This window comes from Urocitellus parryii, chromosome 9, assembly GCF_045843805.1.
Source record: "Urocitellus parryii isolate mUroPar1 chromosome 9, mUroPar1.hap1, whole genome shotgun sequence".
Taxonomy (NCBI): Eukaryota; Metazoa; Chordata; class Mammalia; order Rodentia; family Sciuridae; genus Urocitellus; species Urocitellus parryii.
The window spans coordinates 120,898,712-120,923,841 of record NC_135539.1 but is presented as its reverse complement, the minus strand read 5'-3'; the positions used below and the strand labels follow the sequence as shown (position 1 = coordinate 120,923,841).

Genomic DNA, 25,130 nt, shown 5'->3' with positions numbered 1-25,130 from the left:
TTCATACCCAGGAATTATTGAAATCTAATTCACCTAAATGGGATTAAATAATTTCTCAATTCACTTATAGTTTACACATCCCCAACATAAAACTGAAACTTCTATTCCTATGGTCTCCTTGTTGCCCTTATTTAAGTAAGCCACCGAGTAAGTTCTTACTTGCTCAACACTATCTTCCCCACGAGAATGTAAGCCATGGGGGGGGGGGGGAAACAAGAGAGGACTAGTCACTTGTAACACAATTCTTTTAATCTTCACTACACTGTACATGTAATGGTATTCACTAAGTATTGTCCCTACTTAGTGAAGCTGAGAATAATTTCAGGTTCTTAGTGGCCATTTCATGTCCTATTCTTGTGTGTAAAGTGTTCAATCCACCTATGCAACTCACTACTTTAGATTCTTAATATTGAAATTCTGCAGGTTCTTTATATATACCTGGGTGCAAATTTTACCCATATGTGTTCATTGTGACTATTTTAACCCTAGTTAAGGGCTGCCTTTCATTAAATAATATAGGTAAAAAGTGGTAGGATTAATTTTGATGACGGTTAAATTTTCAGTTTTTTTCTTATTATTTTTTTATTCTTGTTATTATTGTTTATAAGTTGAGAAATATTTTCTACCTAATTTTGAGAATATTCCCCTATGTTTTCTTTTAGATATGTTGTAGCCTGTCCTTTAATCTATAGTATATTGTCAACAGCTGTCCATGGGCTGTGTGTGGATTGTGTAGCACATAGTACCTCTTGAGAGAATAGGCCTGGCTCTTGGAACTCCCTGTCAAAAAGATTGATCACATGATGCAGGAGCGCTCCTCTCTCCAGCTCTGCCTAAGATACCACAGAGCACCTGAGATGGGTGTGACTCCTAAACATGTCAATCAATCTGCTGACCACAAGACATCATGAAGTAAGACTCCACCCTTAAAACCCTATCTCCCTCTGATGCTCCCACTATAAAATAAAGGGATTCTGGGCTCATGCTCTCTTTCTTTTCCAGTGCTCTTGCCAGGGTGGAAGTTGAACCAGAGCCACCCTTCTCTCGATCTGAAAATCTTATTTCTGTGTTGTGTGATTTTTCGCTGCTTTCTTAGCTTAATGTTGCAGCCAGCTCTTTTAAACCCAGTTCATCTCATCTGTGCAGGTCATAGACGAGAGTATATGACCTATCTCAAGTTAATATTTAGCCTATGTTGTGGAGTAAGGCCGAAAGTATATATTTTTTTCCAGATGGATATTCTGTTGATCCACAAATATTTTTTAAAGAACACCAGCACCCTAGGGATTAACTTGACATCTTTGTTGCAAATTTTTGAAAATATATAGCTGAATCTACTTCTGGACTGTATTTTTTTTCCATTCATGTTTTTGTCTATCATTATGATAAATTGATGATGTCTTGAATATTCCTCCATTAGAGTGAACATTTAAACAGGGTACTATAAATTTTATAACAGGTGTCTTTTTTTCATAGTCATTATTATTATCATTTCTTTCAATTTTATATTAATTGTGCAATCGTGTTGTTAAATTTTCAAAGAGTCTTGTCTGACTTTTATTGACTCTATAGATTAATTTGGGTAGAATTAACAGGATAACAATATTGAGTGTTCCAATACATAAAAATGGTATGTTCCTCACTGTTTTAAATTTGTTTGAATCATCCTCTTAGTAATGTTTATAGTTCCACTTATACTGCACATATTTTAATAAATTTTCTCCAATAATTTCATATTTTGATGCAATTATAAAGGTAATATAATTTAAATGTTTTAATTATCATTGCATTAATTAATCCTCATACATTAAATCATCTTTATTAGATTCACTGATATTTACATAGAAATCTTGGTTTGAATTATGAATAAAGACATTTTTACTATTTCCATTCCCATATATATTTTTCATTGATTTATTTATTGCAAAGGTTAGGACCCATATGATGGTCAACAGAAGAAGAGGAGACATTTTTTTTTAATTGTTCTCAATATTACAGTTAAAAATTCAGTTAGTTCCAATTCTACTTTCAATGTACACAAGTTTTTGTAACATATTTATTGACTTTTTAAAACTCAGATGCTGCTATTGTATAAAGTGATGCGATCATGTACTTTATTTTCACCTTAGAGTACAAACATGGTGAATTCTATCTGATGTTTAAATGCGTATGACTTGTGGAGCCACAAAAATAAGCCCCACTTGTTTATAATGTATTTGTCTAAATATGACTGAATTTGATTTGCTATGTTGAACATTTTTGCATTTGGTTCATAATAAATATCAGTCTGTAAGTTTCTTTAGCCATTATGTTTTTTACCTAATCAAATGAATCTGGGAATATATATATTTTTTTCTATTCTTATATTTTTTGGAAGTAAAGTTAGATTTCTACCTCAATCACTATCCCTTAGAATTTCATGCTTATTGGCTTTTTAAAAATTTTTAATTTGATACTGGCCAATGTGAATCTTACATTACACAATATTGAAAAGTTTTCTTTTTTTACAATATCTTTATTTTGTTTATTTATTTTTATGTGGTGCTGAGGATCGAACCTAGGGTCTCTCACGTGTGAGGCAAGCACTCTACCACTGAGCCACAAGCCCAGCCCCGAAATTGTTTTCTTTCTCTAAAAATATGGCACTTTGTTTTGGGTAAGGTGAATTTGGTACTTCCAAGGCCTTTTATTTAAGATTTGCGAAGCCAGTTTTGGCATACAATTCTTGGATGGCTTCCAAGATCGAAGGCTCCTGATATATACATCTTGTATCATGTTTTTGAGTGTGGACAGTGCATATAAATATAATAGGATTATACTACTATGATTAAGTTTTGATATATAAAAAAGCTGAGTCAGGTGGCTTTTACTCAGTAAATAAAGAGAATAACCTTGGTTGGCCTTGATCTTAAAAGAAGACTAGTGCTTTCTCAAAGGACAGTGTCAAAGCTACAATAAATGTCATCCTATGGCCTTTAAGAAACAAATGGCCATCTTGTATAAAAGGCCATGTAGCAGAGGAAGGAGGGCAGGTTCTAGGAAGTGGAGCCTCCATTAGAAATCCACCATGAGCTGAAACCTGAAAACAAAAAAGTGAACTTGGAAGAACTTTAGCCTCAGATGAGATAAAAAAAAAACCGTCAGATATCTTCAGTATAGACTGCTAAGACACTAACAAGGGGTAGATAATAAATTTATATTATTTTAAGCCAAAAAGATAGTGGTAATTTATTATATATCAAGAGAAATCCAATACTGATCGATTTAGAACAGCCTTGCCTCCAGGAAATAGTTGCATCTAACTGCCAAATGATTTTTCTTCCAAAATTTCAAATGTCCTGGCGAATCACCAAGGTCACTCAGAATTTCAGAATTTGAAGGTCTCTCCATCCTATTTGTGCTCTGAGGATTGTTTTGCTTATGAGTCCCTGGTGGTTTTTAGCCTGGCCTTTGAACTTTTATTTTAAGTTTATATACTCTAATGCTCAGAAAAGATCACAAGGATTTAAATTTTGACTTCTGGTGCTCTTTCTGTATTTTTTTTATTTTTTTATATTTTTTTTTTATTATTAGTCTTTCAAAATATTACATAGTTCTTAATACATCATATTACATGGTTTGGTTCAAGTGGGTTATGAACTCCCAATTTTACCCCGTATACAGATTGCTGAATCACATCAGTTACCCTTCCATTGATTGACATATTGCCTTTCTAGTGTCTGATGTATTCTGCTGTCTGTCCTATTCTCTACTATCCCCCCTCCCCTCCCCTCCCCTCCCCTCCCCTTTTCTCTCTCTACCCCTTCTACTGTAAATCATTTCTTCCATTTGTATTATCTTGTCTTACGCCTCCTTTCCTCTTATATGTCATTTTGTATAACCCTGAGGATCGCCTTCCATTTCCATGCGATTCCCCTTCTCACTCCCTTTCCCTCCCACCTCTCATCCCTGTTTAATGTAAATCTTCTTCTCAAGCTCTTCATCCCTACCCTGTCCTTGTTGACTCCCCTTATATCAAAGGAGTCATTTGGTATTTGTTTTTTTAAGATTGACTAGCTTCACTTAGCATAATCTGCTCTAATGCCATCCATTTCCCTCCAAATTCTATGATTTTGTCATTTTTTAATGCAGAGTAATACTCCATAGTGTATAAATGCCACATTTTTTTTATCCATTCATCTATTGAAGGGCATCTAGGCTGATTCCACAGTCTTGCTATGGTGAATTGAGCTGCTATGAACATCGATGTAGCAGTGTCCCTGTAGCATGCTCTTATTAGGTCTTTAGGGTATAGACCCAGAAGGGGAATAGCTGGGTCAAATGGTGGTTCCATTCCCAGCTTTCCAAGAAATCTCCATACTGCTTTCCAAATTGGCTGCACCAGTTTGCAGTCCCACCAGCAATGAACAAGAGTGCCCTTTTCCCCACATCCTCTCCAGCACTTATTGTTGTTTGACTTCCTAATGGCTGCCAATCTTACCGGAGTGAGATGGTATCTTAGGATGGTTTTGATTTGCATTTCTCTGACTGCTAGCGATGGTGAGCATTTTTTCATGTATTTATTGATTGATTGTATGTCCTCCTCTGAGAAGTGTCTGATCAGGTCCTTGGCCCATTTATTGATTGGGTTATTTGTTATCTTATTGTCTAATTTTTTGAGTTCTTTGTATATTCTGGTTATTAGGGCTCTATCTGAAGTGTGTGGAGTAAAGATTTGTTCCCAGGATGTAGGCTCCCTGTTTATCTCTCTTATTGTATCTTTTGCTGAGAAAAAACTTTTTAGTTTGAGTAAGTCCCATTTGTTGATTCTAGTTGTTAACTCTTGCGCTATGGGTGTCCTATTGAGGAATTTGGGGCCCGATCCCACAGCATGTAGATCATAACCAACTTTTTCTTCTATCAGATACCGTGTCTCTGATTTAATAGCAAGCTCCTTGATCCATTTTGAGTTAACTTTTGTGCATGGCAAGAGATAAGGATTCAGATTCATTTTGATGCAAATGGATTTCCAGTTTTCCCAGCACCATTTGTTGAAGATGCTATCCTTCCTCCATTGCATGCTTTTAGCCCCTTTATCAAATATAAGATAGTTGTAGTTTTGTGGATTGGTTACTGTGTCCTCTATTCTGTACCATTGGTCCACCCGCCTGTTTTGGTACCAGTACCATGCTGTTTTTGTTACTATTGCTCTGTAGTATAGTTTGAAGTCTGGTATCGCTATACCGCCTGATTCACACTTCCTGCTTAGTATTGTTTTTGCTATTCTGGGTCTTTTATTATTCCATATGAATTTCATGATTCTTTTATCTATTTCTACAAGAAATGCTGTTGGGATTTTGATTGGCATTGCATTGAACTTATAGAGAACTTTTGGTAATATCGCCATTTTGATGATGTTAGTTCTGCCTATCCATGAACAGGGTATATTTTTCCATCTTCTCAGGTCTTCTTCTATATCTTTCTTTAGGGTTCTGTAATTTTCATTGTATAAATCTTTCACCTCTTTTGTTAGGTTGATTCCCAAGTATTTTATTTTTTGGGGGGATATTGTGAATGGAGTAGTTGTCCTCATTTCCGTTTCAGAGGATTTGTCGCTCATATACAGGAATGCCTTTGATTTATGCATGTTGATCTTATATCCTGCCACTTTGCTGAATTCATTTATTAGCTCTAATAGCTTCTTTGTAGACCCTTTTGGGTCTGCTAGGTATAGAATCATATCATCTGCAAATAGTGATAATTTAAGTTCTAGCACACATAAGAAACAGATATTCTACTGTTAGATATCTAAGGAACTAAAATTCAATTAGTTCCTTATATAACAGAATTATTATTGATTGTGAGAATATACAAAAAAATAAGAGTTGCAAAGATAAAATGATTTATCACACTCTCATGGTTCTCACAGTCAACTGATCATTAAATCTACAATATATATCTGAAGTGTTTCATGAATCTGTTCTCACTCTCCTTTTCCATTATCACCACTCTTGTTCAATTTCTCAGTATCTCTCACCTGAACAACTACAACAGATACCTAAATAATCACTCCTATGAGATTCTTTTTGTCCTTTCCACTGCACATTTTCCCTAGAGCTACTGTGTTATCTGGATAAAACTATATGCCTTCATCTAATACCCTCTTTAGCCTCTCATTACTTCTCCAACAAAATTCTAATGACTTAGCAAAATCTAATTTATAATCAAGCACACATACATTTATTGGATTATGTGTATGTACAATATGAAGCACCTATGCACTAATATTTAAGGCAAATTTTAATTTTATAACCATCCCATTATAATAACTATCATTGCTATTTGCTGACTGTCCTGCTACGAAAAACTCATTCTTAGAGTCAAAAGTTACATTTTAAGAGACTTTTCTCAAAGCAAAGCAGTGATGAATTTCAGTGATGAAATTATATTAAACCATGAAATTATATATTAACTATTTGTTGCATATCCATTGGATTTACTGAAATCATAAAGCAATATCAAATGAAACTACCACATAGTTGGAATCATGTTTTGACATTTACAAAGTGACAAGGAGTGGAAGGGAGGGATTATCAACTTAAAATTAAATCTATGCAGAAAGAACAGGATGAGTTAAACTGATTTCTTGGGCAGCATGTAAAAGTATATTGTGTCAATGATTTTTTAAAGGGTGTGAACTAGGGACATGATAAAAGCTGGCATTAGCCTAGACAGAGCATCGTATTCATAATTGTATCAGCAGGACCTGGAACAACAAATTTCTCACATTAGAAAGTCAAGAAAGTAGTCTGAATAAGTAAATTAGAATGAAAAAAAGACATACCTGACCTTCTTCAAAAAGCATTTGTGTCTAGGAACTACTTTATGGACTTAAAATCATAGGTCTAGCATATGATAGAATGTGCCTGCCATTTTCTAAATACTGTAAATATTCTTCTCTTACAGACCATGAAATTTTATGCTTGAGAAACATATAAGAAAATTAATGGAGGGAAGCATAAAAAATGCTGAGTTAATTAAATCATAAATGCTCCACATGAAGATGACTTGCAATACCTAACGTTCAGTATCACGTTATTCATGGGTCAAAAAGAATGAACCAGCCAGATAGTTTGGCTATGTAATTGACCTGCATATTAAATTTTTAAATGCAAAAAGAAAAACCAAACAACTTATTAAAATTTTTTTTAGAAGGAATGAACTCTAGGAACAAATTTCACTTAAATAATAATCTACAACTTAACAAATGCTAATTTGTTATTTTGATGAAATGGACCATGATTACATAAGACATTAACATTGGGGAAAATTGTGGGACATGAGGATTGTAGAAGAACTTTCACAACTATCACTACCACTCCTCTGTAAATCTAAAAATTTTCAATAAAAATAATTTAAATGAAAAAATTAAAGATAGTGAAAGTAAAATTTGTGTAATTATTGAACTTAAAATTTTTAGGAATATTTTTTATGACAACACCATTTGAGTATGAACTGAATTTATAGACTTTTTATTAGCTGCTTGGAATAAATACGTTATTGTACAGTACAAGTATGGCAGAATTTACCAATTCTCAGGAAAGTGCACTGAGTAAAAGCATTTGTGTAAATGTATGCATGTGTACACAGAGAGAAGGTCAAGCAAATGTGGCAAAATGTTAAGGATCATTAAATGTAGATGGAATGAATATAGCTTCATTGTCCAATAATTTTAAAAATGTGAGTTTGATAACTTTTCAAGAAAAAAAAATAGCAAGGAAATACAAAAAAAATTAAAGACTCCTGATAGTTCTGTCTTTAAATATGACCTTAGATCAAGTAATGTCCCTTGATCTCCACAGTAATATAAAAAGAAAAATGAATTCCATCTTAAATTTCAAGAATTTTCAAAAGTTTGGTGTTTTATATTTTGAAAATATAGAAATCCAAAGCATTATGTTCTTAAGTAGGTTGTAAGAATAAAGTTTAAGATGATGTCTATGTGGGCGTTATATGGGAAATGAAGAAATGTTTCAGCATGAAAAACTCACACTTCACCATTTGGTGAAAGTCAAGCCTGCATATCCATATGTTATTTAGAAACAGCTAAGATAATTTCCAATATTTATATTGCTTGGAAATAGTTTCACACTCTCTTTTTTTGGGTAGAAAAAAAGGCATTGAAATGTCTGGTGCTTCAGTAAAAACTACATGGTGACAAAGCTTCCATTTTTTGTTCAGATCATTTCTCCAAGATATACATGTATGTATGTATGTATGTATGTATTTTAAACAATACTGTTTATATAATGGCAGTCATATTATCTCCCTTAAGAAAAAGTATATTTTAAAATATTACTGATGATATTGCTAAAATGTATTTACTTTTGCTATACATTTAACTTTCATTGTAATTACTTTTTTTTAATTACTGAAAAAGCTAACTCCTACAGTTCTGTTATAATGATTCATTCTTCTAGGCATGTTTTAAGTGTGAACTAAAAAGTGTTTCATTCAGTCAACACTTTACTATTGAAATATGGTTCTTTCTTTCATTCATGAACAATAATCAAATTCTGTTACACATGGTATATAATCAATGCAGAAAAATTCAGACAATTCACAATTGCATTCCCTAATTGATTTTTATATTCCTTGCCCTACTCGTAGGTGAAAATTTGCCAGTTTGATTTTTTATGTTCTTTTATATTAGTTAAATAGAAAATTTTCAAAGGACTCACCCAATGATTAAAAGAAAATTAACTGAGGAAGAAAAGACAACTGAATATTGACAAAAGATGGGAATAGAGTGTTAACCTAAATGTAGCTATTACTTTATTAGTATAACTTTAATTTGCCTCTCATTGATTTTCTGAGTAACTTTTACAGAGGAGACAGAAAGTAAGAATTTTTTTATATTAAAAGAATAATTGAATAACAGTTTGTTCTTAAAGTTCATTGAAGGTCATTCAAGGTTTTTCTTTTTCTTTCTTTTTTTTTTTTCTTCTCAGTAATGTACACATTTTTCACATTGGCTTTATTTATTTATTTACTTACTTATTTTTGGTGTATGCTTGAGATTGTTTAATGATTATTCTTGGAATGAAGTATGGTGAAGGAAATAGTTTTAGAACTCCAGAAATACATTTGAAAACTATATTTTACCTTTTTCATCATGTTTTGTCAAATAAGAGGAAATTATTTATGAAGGGCTCAATAACATGGAGGCATATTTTTTTCCAGGTTATTTTAGATCACTTAATTGACCTTGGGGAGGCTTTACTAGAATTATTGGTCCTATAACAGGTTGACAAAGAATACAAAATGTAAACACAACCATATTTTACATTGATCAAATCTACCAAACACTGTCATCACCTCTGTCATGTTTCAATGCCAACTGCCACTTCTTTCAAAATTATTGGTAAAGTGTTTCTCACTGTTTCTCTGGTTTAGCATAACCAAAGTAACCTTCCCATTTGAGTTTTGACTATGAAAATTGACCCAAAAAATCCATAAGACACACTCTTAAAAATAAAAATAGTATAAAAGAATTAGAATTTCAGCATCTGTATACTAAAAAATGGAAGCAAGAGAGCTTAGCCTGATAATAAAGGAAAAAAGCTGTAGCTATCCTTCTATGATGCCCAGCAGTAATCACAAATGCATATGTGAAGGGGAATTCAAAGAGAAGCAGTAAGCTCACAGATCAACTTGTGAACACCTAGGAAAAAAATGACAAGGGAATATTTTGGAATAACTAAATAAGAGATGATCATGGTGTGGACTAGGATTGTCACAAAGGATAAGGCTGAGAAATTCAAGCAGTATAACTGACAGGTTGTGATGATATATTGAATATAGTAGCTGAAAGAATGACTCATAGGTTTTTGCTTAAGTTCTAAATTGGTAAGGGGAAGAGTGAAAAGTTCTAGACCAGTACAAATCAATAAATGTTTTTAGATATCTTAATTTAAAAATGGCTATTAAAATATACTGGGGGATATTGACTGTGTAAGTTGGAGATACAAAACTCTTAGCTCACAGTGGATATTGAAGGAGAAATTTAAACTTATAAATGGATGAGATCCACCAAGAAACAAGTATATAGGGAGAAAAGCAAATTATTTTGAATTTTCCTTAACATAATCTGAGAACATGTAGAAAATTGCAATTTTATTTCTTGCCTGCTAATATTTATTCTCTTCATTTTTTCATATTTACAAAAATCTGTAGGATTTGAGGGAAAAAATAGAAAACAATTGTTTTAATGGATACCATTATTTGTTCCTAATTTTATTTTTTTCATATTTTTTAATTTATTTTATTTATATATTTTTTTATTTTATTATATTTTAGGGGAGAGAGAGAGAGAGAGAGAATTATTTTAATATTTATTGTTTAGTTTTTTGCGGACACAACATCTTTGTTTGTATGTGGTGCTGAGGATCGAACCCGGGCCTCACACATGCCAGGCGAGCGCGCTACCGCGTGAGCCACATCCCCAGCCCTGTTCCTAATTTTAAAGACATCATTCAATGTTAATTTTCTCTGGGTTATTTTGAAGATAACTTCCCTTAGGTTTGGAGGTTTTTGTTTCTAGCTTCTCGGTAGTTTTCTTGCTATAATGGTTTTTTGCTTGTGAATATATATTGAATTTTCTTTCATATACTTTTTCTGCATCCATTGAAAAGATAATGTGATCATTCTCCGTTAACACGATAATCTATTTCAGGAATAACTTAACTTGCTGGTGATATATTCTTTTTAAAATAGATTATTTAGTTTGTTTTGGTAACATATTTTATATAATGTTTAACTATGTTAACCAATTAAATTAGTCTCTAAATGTCATTTCTAATGCTATCCTTAATGAATTTTTTTCAAGACTATGTTGGTCCCATAATATGAGTTGGAGAAATAGCTTTCTTTTCTATTCTCTAGGAAAATATATGTAAGCTCAGAATCATGTACTGTTTGAATTGCTGTAATAATATTTCAGTTATTTTTTCTGGCAATAACTATGATAAATATTTGTCATGAGGATGAGAAATAGGTACTCAAGATATTAGTGATAACAATTACCCTGACAGACATCATTAACTGGTGGCTGGTTTTCTTCAAAATATTTTCTTCAATCATGAAAACCCTATGGGGTAGTTTCTCTTACAAGCTTTTATAAATCATAAACCACAAGCTTAGAGAAATAAAGAGTCCTGAGGTCCTGTAGTTAATACACACTAGAACAAAGATTTCACCAAAAAATGTCTCACTTTAGAAATGTCTAGTTTTAATCATGTACTTTGATAAGTTTATTATAAAAAGGGAAAATATTCTGTGAATTATGTCCTCCTGTTATGTAAATTTGCCTGTGATTTATAGTGAATTTAAGTTTGTATTCTGATATCTTTTATAAATATTATTCTTCCTGACTCCCTCTATGTTAATTTGTTTAGCTTACATTCTTGGTACTATGAATGAAAGTGTATCTTTTCTATTTCTCAAACCACATGGATCAGAACTTTTTCTTATTGGATCTGATCAAAGTGTAGAAGACTGTTTTAATTATAATTAATAGCCTAAATCTCATGTAAAAAAATCTTATGTAAAAATTTATTCAAATAAGAATGTAATAATTCAATAATTTTATTTTCACAAGAGAAGTATAAAAGGTCTGAATTGTAAGTGTGCATAAAATAATAATTGCTATGTTGTTGTTGTGTTTTGCTCTCTAATGTTTAATACATAAACAAGTTGAGTTTATCCATTTTACACCTCTTTTAATAAAATGAATTCACTTTTAAAAATGCATTACATTTACTAATGGCAGGAATTCCACAATTTAGTGGAAGTTTAAGAGGCTCTGTACTGGGCTGGGAATGTGGCTCAAGCAGTAGCGCGCTCGTCTGGCATGCGAGCGGCCCGGGTTCGATCCTCAGAACCACATACAAACAAAGATGTTGTGTCCGCTGAAAACTAAAAAATAAGTATTAAATAAATAAATAAATAGGCTATGTACTGGAAATTATGTCTAATTCCATATCTTGTGAAAATTATAAAAGTGTTTATTTAATATTCAGGCAAATGCAGGGTAAGGAATATAATGAATATCATCCAGTAAAGATGACTTAAAAATAAAGCAATTACTGTTTTATCACATATGATGTTAGTATACTATTGCTAAAAAACAAATAATCCCTACGCTTTATAACAAAGAAAACTTATTTCTCAACATAGTGTGGGTTAGTATGATTCAGTGAGCTGATGGGTAAGGAAGTTGGGGGCTGAATAGGCACAATGCTGGGACAGATATGCCTCACTTTTCACATGAGTTTCCATCCTCAGAGAGGCTAAACAAAGCTCCTAATATGAGTACATAGCAGAAGCTCCATGGTTTTTCAGTGTTTTCCTTATGATATCATATGTTACAGTATATTGGTCAAAGCAAACGACAAGGAAAACCATATTTAAGGCTGGAGAAGAAGATTTCTACTCTTTGTGGTTAAAAAGCCAGAAAGTCCCATTGCAAAGTGACACACACTCAGAGAGTATGGTTCATGGGGACTACTATTTTAAGCATCCACACAAACTAAGCAACATTTTAATATACTATTCTTGTAAAGGTAAAGCTCATAATTTTTTATGAACTCATGCTGCTATAAAAATACATTATATTGGGTTTGTGAACCTTATATATCACTGCAAGCTTTATTTTTATGACATTTTAATGAAACAAGGGTGCTTTCATCATTTCATAATATAAAAAGAACTCCTCAAATTTCAACAGGTGTCAAAATGAGAAATATTGAGATAAACTATTAAGATACAATTTTAATATTTCACTCATTTTCACAATTATAAACTAAAAATTTAAAAGTTCAATGCAAATAATGCCTGTATTTTTATATAAAAATAGATTAGTTCAGCAAGTTTGATCTGTGGGGAGTATTTCCATAGCTTACTACAGAAGGAAGGAAGAACTGAAGTCTATTCTCAATTTTAGTTATGAAACATTCAATATTACAAATTGTCCTCCCAAACCACACATTGTAATTGTTTTAAGATTTAGATTCAATACTCATTTAGTGAACATTGAATGTGTTTTAGATTAGTATTTATATAACAAAACTATTAACCCTAACTGATGAAGCAGAAATACCATAAATATGATGATCTTTCATAAAGAAGAAAAATAGGGCTCAGAATACTAATTTGCATGCATCAAGGTTAAGCTATAGGACCGAATTTTAAATTCATATTTTTGGGACTTTGCATAGTGCCATGTCATTACCGCTACCCTAAAAATTTTGTCAAAGCAAATAATTCCCAGGTTTAATGAAAAATTTTCAAAAATATCCTTTTATTCTAAGTGATAAAAAAGGTACTTTAGATAAACTATTGACATTTATTCATTGTTAATTATATGTGCACCAGGGAGTAGGTTGATTACTTTACTTGTATTTTTCCACTTTGTTCACAGGATCACTTACAAAAGATGTACTTTTAGTTTTAAGTCAAAGCAATAGGATTAAAGAAGCCCTAGCACTATCTCAGACCATTTAAATCAGAATCTCTCTAATTATTACTTTAAAAAAGTCTTCCAAACAGATATTAATATGTAGCCAAGTATGAAAGACATTACTTGAAGTTGTTCACTCTACATTTTTAGAAAAAAATAATGATGCAATGGAAGGCTAGTATATATAAAACAGAAGAAATAGAATAGCAATAATCTCTTGATTTTCCTATTATTATTTTAAAACCTTAGGGTTAGAATTTTTTATTTCAGTATCATATGCTAACAAGCAAGCATTTTAACATTTGTGAACATGTCTTCTGAAGGAAAAACATTTTGCTGACACATTGCTAAAATTACCTACATTATAATAAATTTGAAGTTTCAGGCTATTAAGGTAAAATATAAAACACAATACAGTTGTTATATTTGGGGAACAATATGTATGTGATTTACTGCCTGAATTAAAATTAGTTCCTTTCTCCCATGGAAGCATTTAAGAAAAAAATAATCAAGCACCACTTCATTGTTCAATTTCCTAAAAATTCAAAGGAAAAAAAAAATCTCATGTGATTAATTCTCTTAAAAGTATTGCTTTCAAAAAACTCACACAGATATCTTTTTCTTGAAAATTTTCCAAAGTCTACACCCCAAATTAAATCTATTTGAATGTACCAAAACATGTTTATACATTATTCTATAGTGGGGCAAACTTATCTGTGTTTTAAATAATCTATAGCAAAGTATTATTCTACATGTATACTTAAGGATAAATGAAGAAAGGTTTTGAAATGTGTGTTCTTATTGTGTACAAATCTACAACTACCAATCAACTTAGGTTTACAAAGTTATCCAGTAAGCTGAATTCTTAAAGTCACCAAGTTACATTTAAAAGTAAAGGATCTCTCCCTAAATTATAGTTTCATACATTAAAGTGAGGAAATTCATTTACAATAAGTAAAGGATAAAAAAGAAAATCCTTTCTATTTTGTAGGATGAATACATTTAGTTGCTACTAACTTCAAAGACACAGCTTTTAAATTACAATGAGAGCCGGAAGAAATTCAAAGAATCTCATTCAGGATTAAAACTTACCAGCAAATTTGATATGGAATTTATTTTCTGGCTTTAATATCTGGACATACAAAGGACAATTTGGAGCAAAATCTTTTACAGCCCACGCTCTCAAAATAGTCTGATGATCCTGAAATGACAAGAAGTCAAAATATTATGAGAATAATTTACAAAATAATTTAAAAGCTTCAAATATATAAAGTAAAAATATTCAAGCAATTGGTGTGTTAAGTGATCAACTCCATAGTTCAAAAGGTGTACAAACATGACAATTTACATTGAGGACACAATAAAAAAGGGTAACAGTAAACTGTAAAAGTAACAGTAAACTGTAAGAGTAAACAGTAACTGAAGAAGAGGGTAACAGTACTTATTTCAATCAGCACTAATTATAGCAATTAGTTCAAAATTGAATAGGTAGACAAATGCAAAAAAAAAAAAAAAAAAGTTTTCTAAAACACTCCTGTGAGTCAGAAGCCTCCAGAATTGCAGCACAACTAACACAGCATTTGACCTAATAACAACCTCTATGGAAGAAAAAAAATATTGACTGATATTATTAACATATTTAGAAGGAATGGTAAAAGGAAAACAACTACAGTGGCCATTTATCTAAAGAACAAATTATTTCACATTTTAATGTAACAGTAGAGGTTAATGGATTTAACTGTGTGTATGTACAAAGAAGAAAAACTTGTATATATAATAAAATATAAAATGTTTGAATGATAAAACTTAAAAAAATCCAATTCATGCCTAAAATGAAATCTTACAATACTCACACCCTAAATAATTATATAATGAATTAAACAAATCAAGACAGATTTTTAGAGAACTATGCCTCACAGGTATAGTTAATACATTTTATAAAAGAAGCACAAAGATGTTTTATATAGTAGCCAATAGTCACATGCAGATGTTAAATTTTATTTAACTAAAATAAAAAATTCTATTCTACCCATACATCACATGTTCAAAGTAACATCTGACTAGTGGCTGCCATATTGGACAGTGGAGATATACAGCAATTCCATCATCATAGAAAGTTCTATTTGACATATTGCTGGGAAAGAAAGGAATATCAAAGCACAGGTAGATATGAGGGATTGTTTATCTAAATGCAGAAAGAAATAGTTTTTATAAAAGTTGGTACTTGCTTTAGACTGAATATTGGTGTCTCCCCATGTTCCCCAAATTTATATGATGAAATCCCAACTCCTACTGTGATGGTATTAGAAGATGTGGCCTTTGGAGATCATTAAGTCATGAGCATCTTACCCTTATTTCTTATGAAATAGACCACATCAAACTCCCAAGCTTCTTCAACCATAGGAGGATGCAATATGAAAACAATGTCTGTAAACTAGGAAGCCAGTTCTTACCTGACTTCCCTAGTACCTTGACTGCAGGCTTTCTTGTCTAGAAAACTGTGAGAAATAAGTTTTTGTTGTTTATAACGCACTCCTTCTATTTTAACAGCAGCCCAAATTAAGATTGTAATTGCAAATTATTTAAATATTTATGAATAGAAATCCAGAATAGCTCCAGTGGACGATGTGCATACTCAGGAAAAAATTAGTACATGGTGATGACTCTAATAATGCTACGGATTCACCAAATGGTATCTGTTGATTATGTAACACATGTAAAATCTGATGTTAGAGATTAGAGGTCATTCAGGAGTGCTTGGTGGTTGTTATTTCTTTCAGTAAAAGCAAAAAACTTGAATGGTAAGGAAGAAATTGAAAGAAAACCACTATTAAAGTAAAAAAAATATATATATATATATATATATATACACACATACATATTTTTTTCATTTTGTTTAGTGTTATGTTAAAGAATATGGGCATGTTTAGCATTTTAATCCTGCTTTTGACACTTAATACCTGACTGGACTTGGACAAGGTAGAGTTGCTAATTTGAAAAATGTATTCTTCTACCTTATAGGATTTCTATCTCATAGAAATATATACATCACATAGAAAGCTCTTATCAAAAACTGGAAGTGAGCTAACGTTGGATAAACATAAGCTGCTTTTTTATATGTGAATCATCTTAATAATAGGAGTATTATCACTAAGGATAAAAGTTAAAGACCATGGGTGGATTTCTTAGCAAGAAGATATTAAAATGAGATTTGCTTCCTGACACCACAGACAAATGAAACATTAATAACAAAGGAGGGAATACCAGATGCTAGGAGATCTACCAATAAGGAAAAGTAAGCTCCTCATAAATTGTACTTCTTGCAGATAACAACTATAAGCTCTGGATTAAAATCTATAAAATCATCACACAAGGGATAAAAATGAAATAAAATAGGCAGATATTGAGGGAAACTAAAACTGGGAGGAAGAAACTTACATGTCGTATTTCTCCCCAGTTTTGTTGCTTTGACCTGAGAGCAGCTGTGATTATCACAGCAACACAGGGTGACAAAAACTTCATAGCAAGCCTACAAGAAGAAATAGGGAACAGAGCCAGGCATATGAAGGGACGCAGACTTGAAAAAGGGAAAGACAGAGAAGAGAAACCAAATATATTATGTATACATTTATACACCTTTGGCTAACCCACAAGTCATTCGTGCCCATGGGTTATAATTGGAATGTGAACTGCTATTTGAGCTACTTTCAACTTCCAGGGTGATGAATTTTGCATTTTGAGAGAAACCAAATGAAATTCCCTCTTAAAAAGAACAAAACCACTTTTTGGAGGAAAACAAAAGGATTCATGGCTCCACAACATGATGCAATACCTGCAATACCCACAAGCAATGCAAAATTACTTGACATAGGAAGTGCCATGAAAATGTGACCCATTTTCATAGGAAAAAAAATATAATGATAACTAATAGATGTTAGCCTTTACTGTCTGGATGCTAGAATCATCAGACAAGAAACAAAAGCCACTAATACAACTATGATCAACATAGTAATGCAATATATACCTGTTACAAATAAAAGGAAAGCAAAACCAGAGTAAAAGAAAGGATTTTGTACATCAAATAAAAGAACCCAATGTTTATGAAAAATATTCACTGGACAGACTTTGAAGAAGAAAGGAAGACAGAAGAAAGAGTCTGCAAACCTGATCATAGATCAACTTCTCTTATTCAATTCATAAAACAAAGAGAAAAGGGAAGAACAAAGCAACAGAGTTCAGTCTCTTATGAAACAACGGAAGAAAGCTCTTATATATGTAGGTGGATGCCCAGGAAGAAAACTAAATTGAAAAAAAGGCAGACAATGATTTGGAGAATAGCTAAAAATATCAAAATTTTATAACACACACACAAACACACACAAACACAAACACACACTCATTGAAGGAGCTCAGCAAACTCCAAGAATTCTTGACAGAACAAAAGAAAGAGAGTCATAAGACCAAGGATTCACATCAGAAATTATTAACCCAAGGAACAATGGTATAATTGTCCTAAAGTTCAGAATGAAGGAAAAAAACAACAGCCAGCATTTTATATCTAGAGAAAATATTCAGAGAAGGTGAAATATTTATTTAAAATAAAGAAATCTATTCTTTTTAGATATACATGACAGTAGAATATATTTTAGCAAATTGTTCATACATGGAGTATACCTTATTCTAATTAGGATCCTGTTATTGTGGTTGTACATGATGTGAAGTTACCCTGGACATGTATTCAAATACAAGGTACATCTAAAAGGAACAAATAAAATAAGAAATTTTAAAATAAATAATAAATAAAATAAAATAAAGAAATCTAAGCAAATGTACTGTCATCGGCATCATACCACAAGAAAAGCAAAAGAAAATTTGTTAGACTTCAGAAAAAGAATACTGGGGAATGTTAGAAATTCAGAAATCAAAGAAAAGTATCAAAAGTGATTAATGTTTGAGTGACTATAAAATAATGTTTTTCTCTCAATTAAAATATATGTCTATATAATGAAAAAAAATATGTTTTCTGGAGTTTTATAATCTATGTGAAGTATTATTACACTCAATAACTGCAACAAAGAAATCGAAGTAAAAAGTAGAAAGGGGGAATTAGAGAGAAAAAAATAAGAGGGAACCACAGAAAGAATTTTTGGTGGATCTAAATCTCCACAGGAAAATGACTTTAAATGTTTTAATATGTCGAATACACACATTAAAATGCAAAGATTATAAGAATTATCAAAGTATTTTTCCATATTTTCAAATTTGATTAGTATATAAAATTATACAGAATGATGGGCTTCATTGTGGCATATTTGTGCATGCATATAACATTTTTGATCATTTCTACCCCTAATACACTCCTTCCTACCACTCCCAGATCCCCTTCTTCTTCCTATTCTCTAGTAGTCTTCCTTCTGTCTTCATGGTATCTTCCCCCTCCCCCAAGATTTCATATGAGAGAAAAGTAAGCTCCAAATACAAACTACTTAGAAAAGCTAAATTTTAAATTTAAAGTTATTGAAATGTAAAATTAAGTGGCTTTTAATACAAAAACAATTAAGTTTCAAAGTGTACACAAGCATTTGCTAGGAAATAGATGGAACTGGAGAACACCATGCTAACTTAATAAATTACACTCAGAGAGTCACACTCAGGGGCAAATGTATTCTCTCACATGCAGAAGATAGGAAGAAAAACAGAATATAAAAGGAATATCATAAAAAATAGTATGGAGACCAAAAGAGTAAGGAAGGGGGTTGAAGGAGGGAGAAGGGGAGGGGAAAAAGGAAGTATTAGGGACTAAGTAGAGCAATTATATTCTGTGTACTTGTGATTACATCAAAATGAGCCCCAATATTATGTACAACTATAATGCACTAATGAAAACTTTAAAAAACACACTAAATATATTTTTACAGATGTCCCAGCAATTGGAGTCCTTGATATTTACCAATCATTTGATTTATGTCCACACAAAAATCTGCACTCAAATGCTTATGGCAATTTGATTCATAATTGCAAACATTTGAAAATAACCAGACACCCTGCAATAGGTAAATGGATAAACAATTTATGCTACATGGATGCAATGAACTAGATGAACCAGTCAGCAATGGAAAGAACATAAGCTATTATATCAGGGAATGTTATGCAGGAGCTCAAATGCATACCACTAAAAGGAAAAAAGAGTTGATCTGAAAAGGCTACATGCTGCATGATTCCAACAATATAATATTCAGGAAAATGTAAAACTAGGGAGACAGTCATAAGGATCCATGATTACCAGCCACTCGGGAAGAGGAGGAGGGTAGAGAAATGTAAAGGTGGAGCATATTTTCGACTATGAAACTATTCTGTATTACAATGTCATGGTGAATACGTACCATCATATACTTGTGAAAACTCATAGAATATACCCCCCAAAAGAGAAAATCCTAATGTAAATTATGGACGTGCGTAATGAACAAATATTGGTTCTTCAATTTTAAAAAATATATCACCCTAATGAAAGATGTTTAAAATGAGGTTATGTTGGGGTGCCGTGAGTAAATATTTAATGTTTTTGTTCAATTTTTCTATAAACCTAAAACTGTTAAAATATGAAATATTAAGTCTAGTTATTTCTCTGAAATAAGAGAAAGTGGAAAAAGTATGTGCTTTTTAGAGTCACAAACTGGTCTCTGATTTTCATTCTAGAGGTTACAAAATACATGAATAAAGTGACTACAGACCAGATTCTTAGGACAGGTTTGGTTGTCAGAAAATGAATTTGTCTCCTTTCTTAACTGCCCCCACTACCACCCACCCACTGAATTCTTGGCAGTATTTGACCTGTAGACTAATGGCTTCCTGAGTATTCTTTGGCTCCTCTGACCCCATGCCTTTGGTTGTGCATGGACATTCTTCTCTCAAACTGAACTTTCCTTCTCCCCAAGAGCATACTAGGTCATGCCAAACTTCTTAACAAGGTTTACGACACCCTTTATTAAACCATGCCCTCGCTTGTTTTCCTGTATTTACTGAGTTCTGAAGTCTTGTTGATTATGTCTTCTAAATTTTGCTCTGATATGTTCAATTTTTTTCCAGCCCAAGTCCCACAACCAAGTCCACACAATTGCTACCTCTGGCTTAGAACAAGGCCCATAGCCTCACAATCAGTATCTCTATCTCAAGTTTATGTTTCTTGATTAATTCTGTATTCTTGTCAGAAACCATGCCCCTTCAAGCTAAAACCTCATTGTTACATAGCACAGCATAAAGTCTTAACATAGTTTCATTACTTTTAGCTTCAAGTCCAAACTTCTTTATTAAAACATACTCAAAACTACCCCCTTAGACTCTGTGATCTTTATTCCAGTGATAATCTACATTTCTCCACTCTTAAGCATTTCTGATATGGAACCATCTATCCATAACATTCTTTCCTGGGAGAAACCTATTCATGAGTTTCACTCAAAAAAGCCACTTGTCAGAGAAGCCGTTTCAACTAGGATTGAAGTCCATATTATGTGGTCCCATTATATTCTGATTTAACTTTTCAAACCATTAAACTAGACGAATTTGTAATGTTTATTCTTAAGTTAGTCCCCACTAAACTTCAAGTTCCATGAAAGCAAGGGCCAGCCTACATTTTGCTCACCGTAGCACCTAGCATTCATTTGCACTTCACAGATGGATAAGAAGAACAGTATTTATTTCATGGTGATAGCATGAATAATATGAATGAAAATATAAAGAGTATGAGGTACATAGAAAGCATTTAATGTATATTTCCTATGGAGGAATAAATGAGATGAAGTATTTATCCTAAAGACCCTTGTTGCAGGGCCTGACCTTGGACCCTCATGGAGGATTACTTATCTTGATCATTGTGCAGCAGGGAAGTCCTAACATAGAACACTATGCTTGGGGACAGACTGCTGTCAGAACACTGGCAAGCACAATTTCCTTGCTCTTTTGACAAGGAGTCATTCCCCTGTTGGTACAAGGTCAGCCTGCATGGCAGTTTCTGAACTCTTGGTATCTGGACTTCCCTAAGATGATATGTTGTGTATCACCTCTGGCCTATCATGGCTGCTGTATGTAAATTGGCCAATATCCAGTATAAAAGCTCTTTTTGCCATGCAATTAAGCAGACCCTGTTCTCTGAAGCTGTTCTCTAAGACCATCTCTGGAGGGGTTTCTCTGCATCCCTAAGCTCCCACAGTCCATGCTGGAAGGGCAGGCCCCTCAGCAGACCCAAGTTTTTCTTTTTAATTATATGCCCTCCCAAGAAAGAGAAAAAAAAAAACATAATAATCCTGTGAGGAGAGAATTAAGTGATGAAAAGGAAAGAGCAATATACTATACCATAAATGTCACATGAAAAATAGAAAATAAATATTTTCCAAATATACACAAAAAGAAGCATAAAAATAAGATTTTTAAATTTATTCTTCTAAAAGTCGAGAATGAGATGAATGAGTTTTAAGGTTCCCTATTGATAATTCACCTTGTTTCTGACCAATAATTGAAGCTACTGATTGTGAGAACTTGTGCCTTAGGGTACTATTGGGTCAACAGGGTGTCTATGGTTCCTTGAAAGCTGAATATTTCCTCTGAAGTCAGTTTTACTAAAAATCAAATCAGTAAAGAACTTCTCCCTGATATTCAACTTTTATAATTTGAAGTGTCTAAAAAAAATTTGTTGGTGTTCTAAGGCAAATCACTTTACCAATGGCAGGATTGTTTTTGCTGGAATCCTAATGACCCATGAAAAATTTTAGACATGTTAGATGAAATTTTATACATGAATTATTTACAACCCCATCAATGACAATTGTAATTAGATTTTCAAATGGAGTTCATGACCCAGAAAATGAGAAGATACTGCTCTTATCAAAGGTCACATTCAAACCAATTTTCATTTTATGAAATATATCTGTAGCACTTAGCAAAAGACATAATGATATATTTTGACTGTATTTCAGTACCTTATCTATTGGACTCCTTTTTTAATTCATTCATTTATAAAGTAAAGCTGAATTACAAAATTTAAATTAATAAACATAAGTAAATAAGTCATTATCAAATACACAGGCAATCAGAAAAAGTACTCACAAACATGTTTTTAAAAAGAGGATTAAAAAGTCATATGAAATTGAACAAATTTCTATGAAAAAATGTCTACTCAAAACTTTTGCCTGTTTTTTACCAGATAACATATTTCTTTTTTTGCTATTAAGTTATGAGTTTCTTACATAGTTTTGAACATCCTCTTCCCCCATTCTGCAGGCTACTTTTTCCAACTGTTGAGTTTCTCTTTTTTTCTTTTTTTTTTCTTCTCTTTATAAAGATGAGCATATATGCATAAGTTCATTTCTAAATTTGCTAATCTGTTCCATTAGTATGTATGTCAGTATACATTTATGCTGGTCCCAGACATTTTTAATAACTGTAGCTCTAAAATATGTATTTAAATCAGAAAGTATGATACCTCTAGTTTTTCTTCTCTCCTTATGATCACTTTGGTGATGCTGGATCTTTTGTACTTCTATATGTATTTTATACTTGCTTTTGTTACTTTCTTAAAAAATATTTTCCTCTTCAATGTGCTCATGTTTACATTCACATTCTGTGAATACATCTGCAAATTTATTTTAAAAGACTTGCTTTTTCATCATCTCTAATTGGTATGCCTTTTCATATGGATTAATTCTTCTTCCAGTTTATCAAATATATTTTCTGCTTCTTTGCCTAGCTAGTAATTCTTTAAGATGCTAACCATTTTCAACATTAGATTGTTGAGTCTCCAAATTTTTATCATCCTTTAATGACTGTTGAGTTTAATTCTGGCACTAATTCGTGTGTGTGTGTGTGTGTGTGTGTTGTTGTTGTTGTTGTTGTTGTTGTTTTGTTTGTTTGTTTTTGGTAACAGGAATTAAACCCAGGGGCACTTAACCACTAAGCCACCCCTCCAGCTCTTTTCTATTTTTTTTTTTTTTTGAGTCAGGTTCTCCATAAGTTATTGAGGTTGTCTTTAAACTTGCAATCCTCCTGCCCCATCTTCCCAAGCCACTGCAATTATAGGCATGCACCATCACACCCTGCTTGGTAGTTGAACAAGCTTTTCCTAAAATCAAGCCTTATTTTTAAGCTCTGTTGAGCTATTTTTAAAGTATTATTATTCTAAAATGGTTTGCCTACACACTTAAAATGAACTGGCCTTTCTGGAGTATCTCATGAGTATCTAGGCCTGCAAGGAGATCTCTCCACTTTTGGGTTAGAAATCCATTTTTCCTAACAGCACACAAGGTTTGTTTCTTATTCTGCATCTTCCTGCTTTTTTCTTTTCCTAATTATTATTCCTTGCCTAACCTCAAGTACTCTCATCCTGAATATGTGTGCGGTGTTACTCAGACAAGTTTCCAAGGGTCCCCTATGCATAATACTGAAGCTTTTCATGCACAGTTTCCCTCCTCTTGGTCCTCAGCTCCAGGCATTCCAGCCTTTTCACAATCTCCTCCCCTCCAATTCACATCTCTGTCAGCTCAGAGAAACTGCAATGAACCACTTGCTTATCTTTTTCTGCACCAGAATCTTATAAATGCCTCCAGGTACAAGGTGGGGTTTGTTTTGGGGATGATCTCACTGTTTTCCTTACCCTCATAGATCACAGTCTTATATTGCCTGTTGTTCAGTCTGAAAATAATTGTTTTACATATTTTGTCCAGAATTCTAAGCATTAGAGTGGGAGAGCTATTCCAACACTCACTGCTCCCAGATGGCTGGAGGCAGCACAGTTTCCTATTTATTGGAAGTATGTTTCAGGCTTTAATAACCCAATATTTCACCAAAAATCTGCTGTTATATGAATACCAATGACATCTAGCTTCCCAAATCTAGTGATCAACATTCAGTAAAAAGCTTCGGAAATATTCCTTCTTTCTTAAACACATCTTGCACTCAGTTTGTACAGACCCACTCTCTGTTGAATCTGTTCCGCAATTGTTTTTTCTTTAAAACCTGGATTCTCATCCTCTAAACATTGCACCACACCTGGGTTTAGTCCAAAGACTCCTCTTCACTAACTACATGCAAATCCTTATGTGACTTACTCCATCTAGTCCTGTATCTTTAAAGTACATTTCTATATTTATAATTCCCAGAAATACAATTTATACATCAGAGACTCAAATACTTACATCCAAATACCTGCTTAATATTTGTAGCTAGGTATCCCACAGGTATTTCAAACATCATATGCTGAACACATTATTTCCTTCTCAAAATTTGCTTCTCCCTAAACATATGAATGTCAGTAAGCATGGATGTATTATTTAAATTTCACATAACAGTTCTTATTTTTGCTTCTTCTATTTTAAAACTTACATCCAAGATAATAACAAATTACATCAGCTTTACTTTGGAAATATATCCTACAATTATCTTTCATCATCTTAACTACTACACATTAAACTAAGCCATTATTTTCCCTCACCTAAATTATTCTTCTTGAGCTTCTCTGACTGGTCATTTTTCTTTATTTTTCTTTTTATATCTCCTAATACACTTAGTCTACTTTCCGTAATGCCTCCAAAGTGATCTTTTAAAATGTACAACAGATCACAGATCACGTTACATCCAACCATTA

At 32.6% G+C, this 25,130-nt stretch overlaps 1 protein-coding gene across 3 annotated transcripts in view; it reads right to left on the bottom strand.

The window, feature by feature from the left end:
* Positions 1 to 25,130, bottom strand: part of Kcnt2 (potassium sodium-activated channel subfamily T member 2) — a 375,357-nt gene that overhangs the window by 149,696 nt on the left and 200,531 nt on the right. For all 3 annotated transcript variants that reach the window (XM_026409552.2, XM_026409554.2, XM_026409555.2), the window contains exon 13: positions 14,591 to 14,699. In XM_026409552.2, the coding sequence (XP_026265337.1) occupies positions 14,591 to 14,699 (109 nt within the window). The remainder of the gene's footprint in view (positions 1 to 14,590; positions 14,700 to 25,130) is intronic.